This window comes from Physeter macrocephalus, unplaced genomic scaffold (assembly GCF_002837175.3).
Source record: "Physeter macrocephalus isolate SW-GA unplaced genomic scaffold, ASM283717v5 random_723, whole genome shotgun sequence".
Lineage (NCBI taxonomy): Eukaryota > Metazoa > Chordata > Mammalia > Artiodactyla > Physeteridae > Physeter > Physeter macrocephalus.
In genome coordinates, this window is record NW_021145947.1 from 4,458 (window position 1) to 15,945 (window position 11,488).

Consider the following 11,488-nt stretch of genomic DNA (forward strand, 5'->3'; position numbering starts at 1 on the left):
AAAATAGATGGGAGGCAGGGTCACACACCCCACTGTAGGAGCTAAAGGGGTCAGATAATCTTTTCTTCTGACAGCTGGGGCATCTGCAAATATTCCTGCCAAGGGCTTTGAAGCTTGAGGGAGTGACACAAAAATGAAGGCTCCTGAAAGATCATTCACGGCAATGGAGGGGTGCAGAGTCCACAGCCTAGAGATGACTTCCAAGGTATGGGGATCTTCTGTAGACTATACCTGGAGTACCATCTTGGCTGCTCCAGCCTGCCCAGCTTCCCACTTCCTGCTCTTTTCCTGTACCTTGTTCTTTGGTTTGTGACAGCCTTATAAGAAGTTGCCTACTGCTTGTATCAGTCAGGGAAAGTTTCCATTGTCTGCAACTAAGAAATCCTACTAGCACAAACATCCCCCAAATCTGTTATACCTGTATTTTCCATTAAAATAACTTTTTCTCATTGCAAAAATTATTTATCAACTGAAAAACTTAGAAAATATAGACAAAAACAAAAAACAATGTAACCTCATTACCCACAGAGAACCTTTGTAAAAAAAATTTTTTAACATTTTCTGGTGCATACTCTCCTAGACTTTTTTCCTGGGTATATGAATATATTGTTTCTTTCTTCTTTCTTTTTTTTTTTTTTTTGGTCGGTACGCGGGCCTCTCACTGTTGTGGCCTCTCCCGTTGTGGAGCACAGGCTCCGGACGTGCCGGCTCAGCGGCCATGGCTCACGCGCCTAGCCGCTCCGCGGCATGTGGGATCTTCCCGGACCGGGGCACGAACCCACGTCCCCTGCATCGGCAGGCGGACTCTCAACCACTGCGCCACCAGGGAAGCCCTGTTTCTTTCTTTAGCTATTATAAAAAGTGCTACCACATTGTGATCAACGTGCTTGCTATTTACCTGCTATTCTGCCTCATCTATAGTTTTGCTTCTGCTCATGAACGTGAATATAGACATAATAAGTGAAAAGTGAAAAGTATTTTCACTTACCCAGCCTAGTGAAAAGTATTTGTCACCCTTACTCAAGTTGCCTTTGAATAAACATAGGTAGAAGTGATGTAATTCTCTTATACAATAAGGCATACAAAATGATTTCAGAGGACAGTGTTCCTTTGCTGGGTAAGAGTCCTCACATGACTCACTTGGTCAAGTGCATTGGGTGTAATTTTTATATTCAAGTTGCTAGAATTCAGAATTTTCACAGGAAGTTCAGGTTATAGGTATACTCTCCTGAGGACCTAATATTTCCACTAGAAATAATTTTTAAATTACTAATTTCTCAGAATGCATTAAATTCATCTCTAAGAAGAATTGTAGTATTCACCTCTAAGAATTACATATAAGTAATTATATGTACAATAAAAACTGCCATTACAAAGTAGGTAATCTGAGAGGACAGTTTTACCACTCATGCTTAAACTTATAAACACTAGTTGCAGATAGTAAATATGTTAAAAGCTCTTAGAAAATCTGTTCTCTACCTCTTCCATCTTAATAGACTTTAGTACTCTTTTCTTCATAGAAGAAAACTTCAACCCCAGATAGATTAAAATGAATTAGTAGATTCTAAATTAATTGCATTTCTATTTTTTCAACCTAGGTTGTCCTCAGTCATATTCTATGGCTCCTCATCCCATTATTTGTCTTTAAGGCATCTATTTTTTTTCTTTTATAGCCATAATTAATACTAAAAATAAGAGATTATAGCTATGGTTTTCCTCCTGGTGAGTGGTATACAACTTTCCTCTTATTGCTACCCCCAAATTACCCTTAATAAATATATTTAAGAAACAGACTCACAAAATTTCTAGTGAGTTTCTAACAAGTGTGTAGATGATAGGTATTTTGCTATCTATAAGCTATCTTTAAGTTGCTTTTATGATTTTTACTATTAATTTTAAAAATCACATATAATGACTATTTTCATTATATATTTCATAATGACGGTGCTTTTTCTCCATGACCAATGCATTAAGGTAACTATTCAATAATTTAAAAGATAAAATCATCCAATGCTTTATTAAGCAAAAGAATTAAGAATGGTTAACTTTTAAAATCCTGGACCTCAACATGCCTTTGCTATTCAAATCAAAATGCAGTAGTCTTCACATTCGTTACCATGAATTTCAAAAGAACAATCTACATTTTTAAAAAACAAGAGGAAAAAAAGAATAATCTACATTTCTAAAAGCTATTTATATAGAAAGACAAAAGAGAACATAATTAAGCTGGAGTCTTTCCATATCATTGTCTTTTGGGGTCCAGGCAGCAGAACCATGATGTAGGTGAAAAAGTACTATGGCCAGGTTCCAGTGTATGTGATTCAAGCTGAAGAACAAAAAGTTGAACTTGTGAATACATTAACTTGACTCATAAAAGGATGCTAACCAGAGGGTCTCCATCTTTAGAGACCAAACAAGGGCAAATGAGTTAAAATGGCAGGAACATCAATGTGGGTTATTTATAAAACAGTGTTTTCCAAAATGTATCAAGAGGCTAAGGACACCCATTGCTCATACCTCTTAAAGAATAAGATGGGCTGCTCATTTGTTTGGAATGGTTCTTGAAGGAAAATATTCTGTAAGGCAGGAAGATATCTCTCCTTACTTGAAGGCCATCTTTCTCCCTAGGGGCTCAAACCTTTGAACTGTATCTCATTTATTCTTCTCAGTGTGAATCAAATCCAGTTCTGCAAGTTACAGACTCTACATCTTTCATAACCTAACTCCCATTGTAGAATCACTCAGGAGTTAGGAACTCATCCTCTTCCCACTCCACATCAAAATTCAGCCCATATTCCTTGATATATGGGGCTTCTTTTCTTACTATATGTCTGATATTCAGAGGCATTCAAGGGCATTTATTTCCTATAATATGCAATGAAGTGCAATTTAAGAAACAATTGTAAGACAGGGACTGTAAGGGCAGTGTTTGTTGTTGTTTGTTTGGATGTTTGGTTAAGTAGCCTGGGGCAAATGGCTCAGCTTTGGCTGAGCTATATTCCTATTTCCTTTTGATAATAACAAAAATCAAAATCACTAAAATTTTCTGAGAAATAAACTACAAAGAAATCTATTTGTGAAAGTGAGAGAAAAATCTCTTCTTTCAAAGTATGTTGGAAAGATGGGAAGTTAAGTATTCAATTGGCTAAATACACTTTTTGGATATTTCAGCTTCTGTAATGACTGACATCCAGTGAAGCCTTCTTTCGATTTTCTAAAACCAGTACAAAAGCTGTTATCTAAAATCAACCGTTAAGTTTAATATTTTGAGTAGTAATCAAGTCATGACTTTTTCCATTCTAATTTGTTCCTGTACATTTTTTAACGGGGGGGGGTTGGGCTTCCAAGTCATCCTCTCCAGTCTTTGTACGATAAAATGAGCTATTTGCTTCCCTTTCGCAGAGCTGGATGGGGGCTATCTCTGCATTTGATTGGTTGGTTTTTAAAGGATTACTTCTCTGGAAAGGTACCGTGCCATATCACATTGCTAGCGGCGTGGACTTAGTTGTGGTTAAAATTTTAAATTGAAGATGAGCATCTACCACCAGAGAGAACATAAACTTCAGGATCCTGTGCTATATAGATTCTAGACATCATATTGGCTAAATGTGTTTGATGAAGAGCTCTGTTTTGAAACAACCTTAAATACCATATACAGAAGTACCAGCTGACTCTGGTAAAGAAGGAAATTTGGGGTCCCTGTATGTTTTATAACGAAGCCAATTTTAAAAAGAATAAATTCCAGCTACACAAATTGACCTCAATAAGATTAACAAAACTGAGGAAGACTGATGTCAGCTAAGGCAACAAGTCAAATAAATTACCCCATACTATTTATACGCAGATGAAATAAAACAATGGCTTTCCATTTTTATTTTGCATTTCACAGCTACTCAAAGAGTATACATGATCACTTTTCCAATTCCACTTAATATTTTGTCTGAAAGAAGAATTTACTGAGTAAAATGCTTAGTTGCAGGATTTCACATTTGCAATCCATCGGGTTACAATATTAAAGTTACTACAGTTTCTTCCCCAGTGTAAGCATTCTATATGTGCCTTTTATTTACATTCTGTCACTTTTTATTTCCTCCTAAACTTTGTATGCTCAAGAATGAAACTGTATTGGTGTTATATAACAATATTTCAAACTTGCAACATACATATTGGTTTATCTCTCCTTTGAACCCATGTTCCTGAAAAATAAACACAATGTATGCAAAAGAACTACCTTGGTGTGCATGAGGAAGTGTAGACGTGTAGAAATAAAAGAATCGAAAAACAGTTGTGTGGAGATGTATCTGTCCTGTTGACAAAAATCCCCATGATTTGTTAACAGACATAGGCAGCCAACGTAGTACACAACACTGTCCTAGAACTGGCCATAAGAAGTTGTTAACCAAGTGGGAATTAAGGCTTTAAGGTCTCTTACAACTAATGTGATTCAAAAAACCGAAAGCAAGCAAACCGTAAAACTTGGAGAAAGTGCTCCAAATAGAGCCTCTTTGGCAGCCCACATTGAACCAAATGACTCAGGCGGACAATTAAAATAAACTGTGCGCCGTTTTCTTTCACTAGGTCTATAAAGCCCATAAATTATGTTCGGTCCAGAAAACCAGGAGTTACTAGCACCTTCCCTTTCCATTTTAAAAAATATTCAATATATTCAGCATCAATTCTTAGTCAATGGTCTTCACTCATTTATTGATTAAACAAAACCCCAGGTGCCTCTTGGTGATCACTCCTTCCAAGCTGACATGCAAACTGAAATGCCTCTCCATGGAGAGGGTCGAGACCGCAAGGCAAGTCATCCAGAAGTGGACGCATCTTGCTTTTTATTTACTTATGTATTCAAGGGGCTGCGATGGCCACGGCTGGACTACGACGAGGCGGGAGGCGAAGGGGCGCGCACGCTGTGAGCCGCAGCTCGGGGGTGGGAACCCGCAGAGGAGATGGGGGGCAGCAGCCACGCTCCACTAGCTCTCCCCGCTGGACCCAGAAAATGACCAGCCCCTCCCCCCACCGCACCCTTGACCCCTCCCCTCTTTCCAGGCCTTTCATCCGCCCGCCCGCCGGGCAGTCCGAGGCCCCCAGGCCTCTCGCCGTCTGCCTCTTTCCACAACCCGGTCGTGCGGCGCGGTCAGGCCCGGGGCAACCCCACGAAGCCCACGGCCCGGCGAGGACCCCGACCCCCTGCCCCTCCGGCCGCGCCCCTCCCTTTCGTATAACGCACCTGCGGCCCCGCCCCCGGCCAAACGCTGAGGCGGCGGCGGGCTGGCGAGGCCGGGCGGCTCGGCCCTCCAGGCACAGTCACCTTCCCTTCCCCCTACATTCCGCCCACCCCCCTTGCTCAGCCGCCGAGCTGCCGCCGCGCTCCTCAGCCGCCCCGAAATCTAAAGGGGTCCGTCTCCGGCACCACAACCAAATGGCTGAGCCTCCCTGGCCGGCTGCGCAGCCCGCCCATTGGTCCCTTCCCCCCCGCCTCCGCCACCATTCGCTGTTGCCCGGAGACCCTCGGCGGCGATTGGCTAAGGCTGCTGCCACTCTTCCGAGCTGCCAATCCCGCCTCCACGGTGATCAGGTTAGTGTGCGCCGCGGGTGCTGGGGGCTCGAGAACCGAGCGGAGCTGGTTGAGCCTTCAAAGTCCTAAAACGCGCGGCCGTGGGTTCGGGGTTTATTGATTGAATTCCGCCGGCGCGGGAGCCTCTGCAGAGAGAGAGCGCGAGAGATGGACATGGACAAACGGATTCATTTAGAGCTGCGGAACAGGACGCCCTCTGATGTGAGCATTTGCCAAAAATATCTCTGTCGGTCCATTCTCCTACTTTGTGTGTGTGTGTGTGTGTGTGTGTGTGTGTGTGTGTGTGTGCGTTGGGGGGGGAGGCACTTTTTTTTGAGGGGGGCGCCCGGGAGATGTGGGTTTGGGGGTCGGACTGCAAATGAATTACAAGGTTGGGGGGTTGCGGTGCCATCCGAGCATGTTCCGGCTGCCGCCGCCGCTGCCCTTGGTGTGTGACTACCTGTGCGTGTGCTCCCGCGTGTGCGAGTGTGGGTGCGAGAGTGTGCACCCATCGGGGGCCAGCGGGCGCACGCGTTTGGGTCGGAGAGAATGAGGCAAAATAACCCTCTGAGCTCGCTGCTCCCGTGACTCCGTCTGAGGGAAAGATTAACAAGAGAGGAGGAGGAGAGGGGCTGCCTCCTGGATTTAACAACAAAAAAAGGGGGTTTTATATTTTATAAATGAATCCCCCCTTCCGCCCCCCTCCCGCGCCTTCCCCCTCCCTTTCTCTCTCGCTCGCTCGCTCGCTCGCACACACACAATAAGTTTTGGGCTTCGCGAGTCCGGTTTAGTTTCTGATAAATGTGGGCCGAGGTCCCTGGGGAGAGCGCGTGGGGAGGGGGCTGCAGTGGAGTTGGGAATGGCTCGAGTTTAAAGTGCGTCTTCATTTCTTTGCAGTGATGAGGCGAGAGACGGGGGAGCCATATTTGTAACTTTGTAGTGTTCGTGAACGCGCCCTTTCTCTCCCTCCCTCCCTCCCTTTCTCTGCCTCCCTTCCTCTCCTCCTCTTTCTCCCTCACTCTTTCCACCCCACCTTCGGGCCAGATGCTGATGTTTCTTCCTTTCCTTACGAAGGGAGGATAAATTGGAAGACGGGGGGAGGGATTTTCGAACGTGCAAAGGCACAGATAATCCCCGCGCCTCCCCACCTCGCGCGATCGCTACTGCAAGTTACCCAAAGGCTACGTCCCGGTCCCCCCTCGCCCCTGCTCCTTCCGGCCTCCCTAAGATGCTAGCCTTTGAGCCCTGGCGCCCCCCGGCCCCGACCCCCGGCCCGTCTTTCTCTAGGGTGGGCTCCTTGGCAGCCATTCGGCGCCCAGTTAATAAATGGGCCCGGGAAACTTTGTCAGGACGCGAGCTGCCCAGAGCTGGTGCCTGTGGTGGGTATTGGCTGGGTCCAGATTTATGCGGGCTTAGCAGACACGCAGCTCCGGGATGGGAGTTTGCCTTGCCGTCGCCGTTATTGATTGGGCAGTAGCGGGAGTACGGCCGGAGGAAACTTACACCGATGGGAACACTGGGAGGCTCGGGCAAAAGCCTACCCCCGAGGAGGGGAAAGGTGAGGGTGGGTTACTCGGACGCCCGTTTTTATTTGTCTCCCTCTCGCTTTCAAACACTGTTTTATGTGAGTTGGAGGCTCAGCGGAGGAGACCCCGGGTCTGGGGCGGAGACGCTGGCTGACTCCTCTCGTGGCCCCTCCGGGGACCAGCGGAGCGCGGGCGGGAGGTCCCCTCACTCCAGCCCCGGTGGCCAGGGTTCCACAGAGTTGGGAGTTCGGGGTAGCTCTGTTCGCTGACCTGTCGCCCCTCCAGCCCGTTAAAACCCGAATTCCTGGCGCAGGCAGGCCTTGCTTCCTCTTTTCTCTACTTCCTCCCCCAAACCTGAGTGAGACTTTTGAAAACAAGATCCTTTTTGTGCCCCCCCATCATAACGCAGCTGTGGACTGTAGACGTGCAATGCCTTATGGCGCGCAGGGCGGGGAGGGGGTGGCGGAGGGAGGGGAGGGGTTGCCCGCCGGAGGACGCTGGAGTTTCCGCGAACAATTTGCCGGCGGTTTGCCTTTCTCTGGCCGGTTTCATCCCAGCTTGGACCCCGAGCCAGAGGATTGGGGGGGCTGGGTGTGGTGATGGGGGAGGGGGCCGGAGCCGCGGGCTTCCCGCGTACTTTCCGGAAGCCCCCCGTGCGGAGGGGGAAGGGCGCCAAGTAGGGGGCCGGGGTCGCGGCGAGAGGGTGTAGAGGCGCGGTTCGCCCGGCCAACCCTATCGCCGCTGCTGGCCAACTGGGAGCGAGATCGAAAGCGGGTCGAACCGGCTCTTTAAACTTCCCGAGTGTGTGCTGGGGGGAGGGGAGCGCGCCGCGCCGAACTAGGAGCGATTTCTCACGCTTACTTACGCCCCCTCGCCTTCGAGTCTCCCGGCCCACACGCCTGCCCCCTACCTTGAGGCGGGGTGGGGCGCGGGTGGGGGTGGAGGGGGCACTTTCTGCCCGTTTGCGGAGGAGGGGGAGAAAGCTAGCTAATGAGGGACAAAAGGGGTGAGGGAGGAGAAACTCGGTTTTTTAAACGTTCTTAAGACAAATAGCTCCCGGAGAGCGCCCCCTGCACCCCTCCCTGCCGTGCTCCCCCCAGGGCCCCCACACACCCACCTTCGGAGCCTCTCCCAACTCTGATCCGGGGGCTGGTGGCCACGCCGCGACGCCGAAATAGGACAAGCAGCCATGTTTCCCGGGTCTCGCGCGGCCCGCCCCTCCCCTCCCCCATGGCGCGGCCGGCGCCGAGCGCGGGGCTCCTAATGCGGGCGCCGGGCTCCATGCGGCGCAGGGCGCGGGCCGGTGGCCGGGCGACCCGGCGGCCGGGCCTCGCGCGCGCGGGTCGGGACGCGGGCGCGCCGGGCTGGCCCCCGGGCGGGCCTTTTGGCTTCCCGAGCTGGTTTGGAGCTGGAGGTGTTTTATTTATTATTATTGTTTTTGTAATGGCCAGGCCCGCCGGAGGCCGAGCCCGAAGGGCGCCGAGGCGTTACTGGGGGGCAGGGGCGGCCGCCGGGGCCCTGCTCGCCTGTGGCACGACTGCCGGGCGCTGGGCTGCCATTTTGTCACCGTGGCTGTTGTCCCTGGGTGGGGGGGGCGCAGACTTGCGCCATCGCCCCGACGGCCCCGGACGTGGAGGCAGCAGGGGGAGCGGGCTCCGGGGACCCCCAGTTGTGCTCTGGGCCCCGATGGGGGGTCCCCGCCCCTTGCCAACGGCCTGAGGCTCTGCTGGAGCGTTGCGCCGGCCGTTGCTCCGGGAGGGCGACGATCCTCCTGGCGAGTGCTCCCCCAACCCCCCAGCGCGCTCCCAGCCTCCCCCGCCCCTCTTCTCGCCAGTATTTCGTCCTTCCTCCTGCAGGCGTTTTAGACGTAGTTCAATGTGGCCCTAAAGACGAACGGATCGCCCTGGTGTTTGCTCTTTCTGCGGAACTGATAGGAGGGTGGGGGGAGAAATTAAACATGAGGTTTCTTTTGGGGGGAGCGGACGCGACTCTAGCGGCCCTGACTGAAGCCGAGGACAGCAGCCGCTTAGCCGGGAGGGACGAGTTGATGCGTTGGGGAAACGCCCTCCGGGGCTTGGGCTCTCCGGGAAGGTAGGTCGCGCTCGGTGTTCCAGGTGGGTGTTGCAGCGCCCTGCTGACTGCTAGGGGAGGCCCCCTTGCTTTTCCTCTGCCCCTCCCCCTTTTATTTTTGCCCAGGGGAAGGCAGCCACAGTAGTAAATGTAACCCTAAACCGAAAAGATTAGGGAATAAGGGTTGCTTTTTAAAAAGTAAATGATGTCTTTTTTTTTCTAACTGCCTTTCTCTGGCTGTTGACTGAGCCAGGCAAGGCATCGCGTCGCCGGCATCTCTCTGAGACTTTTTAAAAGCTGATATCCATGCTGGTTAAGCACCTCACTGGTTAAACTCTGGTAGACGTCTGCATGGAGACTAGCTTTCATGGCAGTGCCCAGCCAAGGCTGCCCAGGAAGCCAGGTTTAACTTTGACCTTTGGAATACGTCACATCATGTTTTCCAGACTGACTTACTGACTAATTGGGTTCAAGTAGGCTGATATTAACTCCAGTTTATGCAAGCCTACCCCAGGGATCCAGAGGCAGAAAATTGAGCATGAGTTCCGTATGGACATGGTCAGTTATGTTTTGGTACTGGATTGCTGCTGCTGATGGTAGTTTTGAGCCTGAGGGCTTCACGGGGGAGCTGGGTAATAGAACCACACAGGCCTAAGTGTGAATTCCTCGTATCACAGAGGTAAGATAAGTTAACCTGCCCCTGTGATCTCAGGCCGGTTAACTTAACCTACCTCTTTGATCCTTGTTTTCCTCACCTGTAAAATGGGAATAATCCTATTTAATGAGTCAGTGACAAAACTGGCTTGATATGGGCCTCGGGTGCTCAGTATGTGATAGTGTTATTCTCAGAGAGATAGGGGGGTGTGATGCAGCACAACTTTGGGCATTTCTAGGGTTTAGAGAGCAACAATAATAATAGCTGATGCTTGTATAGCACCCATGCTATGCCTGGTACAATTTTAAGTGGATTACACATATCAGTTAATTTAGTCCCCACAGCAGCACTAGGAGGCAGGTACTATTATAATGCTTATATTAACACAGGAAATCGAGGCATAAAGATGTTATCACAGCCAGTCTGCATACTCAACCTCTATACTCCCTCCCCTGAAGTACCCTTACTTGTAAGAGACTGTGGGGAAGAGAAGAGCTTTTTCTTCCTTGGCTTTGAAATATTGCCACCTTATGAGAGTTAGAAGACTGGACAGCCTCCTGGTTGAAGATACTGAGGTGGGTGGTCAGGATCAGAGGCTCTCTGGCTTGTCGGTTTTAAGGGGGAAGCCATACATACACTTCCCTAGTTTGGATTAGCACATCACATCTGGTTAGAATCTGGCCTTTTAGGTGTTGGGGGACACATTTTGAGGAATGAGAAGATAAGCAGGAGCCATTCAGGCAGTGGTATGTGTGGGATCGTGCGTGTAATGCATTTCCCACTTTTATTATCAGACAAAAAGCTGAACAGAATTGGCATGTCCTTGGTTTCCAGGACCTAGTTTACTAATAACACTTCATGGATCATCTCACTTAATCCTCCAACAACTCCTTAAGGATAGGCCAAGCAGGGTGACATCCTCTGTTGTGAGGGTGAATCATCCAGGCTGGGAGAGTAGGTCAAACAGCTGGTAAGCAGCAGAGTTGGGTTCTTCTCCCACTGTAAAACCGGAGGTCCTTAGTTAGACAGTAAGGACTTTGAAAATTGTATAGTCTGTTGGGTCCCAAACGTGGCCCATCACCAGAATCATCCGGGCGCATGTAGAATGCAGATTCCTGGCTCCACCCCTGGACATTGGTTTAGCACAGGCATTGCCAAATTTTGGGTGAACTGCCTGTTTTTGTAGCAGGAGCTAAGAATGATTTGTACATGTAAACATTGTAATCAGTTTGATGATGTTGAACAGTGAATCCCAGTTACGTGAAATGTTGTCTCCCTTTTCCCCCTGCAAAGAATTATACTTGTCTCCTTGGACCTTTATTAGGAAAAAAAATTGTGCTCATTATATGTTTTGAATTTTATCAATAAAAGAATTGTGGAAATTTGTTTTCTTTCATTATAAAAGTGCCTATATAGTATTGTCAGTTTTGCCTTTAGGTAAAGTTTACTATCTTGCCCCTTAAAGAAAAAGTTCGGTAATCCCTAGTTTAATAGATTGTGGGGAAGGACCTTGGGATCTCAGTTTTTATTTTTTTTTTTTTTTTTTTTTTGCGGTACGCGGGCCTCTCACTGTTGTGGCCTCCCGTTGCGGAGCACAGGCTCCGGACGCGCAGGCTCAGCGGCCATGGCTCACGGGACCAGCCGCTCCGCGGCATGTGGGATCTTCCCGGACCGGGG

At 49.1% G+C, this 11,488-nt stretch overlaps 1 protein-coding gene across 1 annotated transcript in view; it reads left to right on the forward strand.

Annotated features, from left to right (window-relative positions):
* The first annotated feature begins 5,653 nt into the window (after positions 1–5,653).
* LOC102990338 (acidic leucine-rich nuclear phosphoprotein 32 family member A) overlaps positions 5,654–11,488 on the forward strand; it is a 39,319-nt gene continuing 33,484 nt past the window's right edge. Inside the window, exon 1 of the mRNA XM_024128905.3 lies at positions 5,654–5,782. Coding sequence (XP_023984673.1) covers positions 5,729–5,782 — 54 coding nt within the window. The 5' untranslated portion in view covers positions 5,654–5,728. The remainder of the gene's footprint in view (positions 5,783–11,488) is intronic.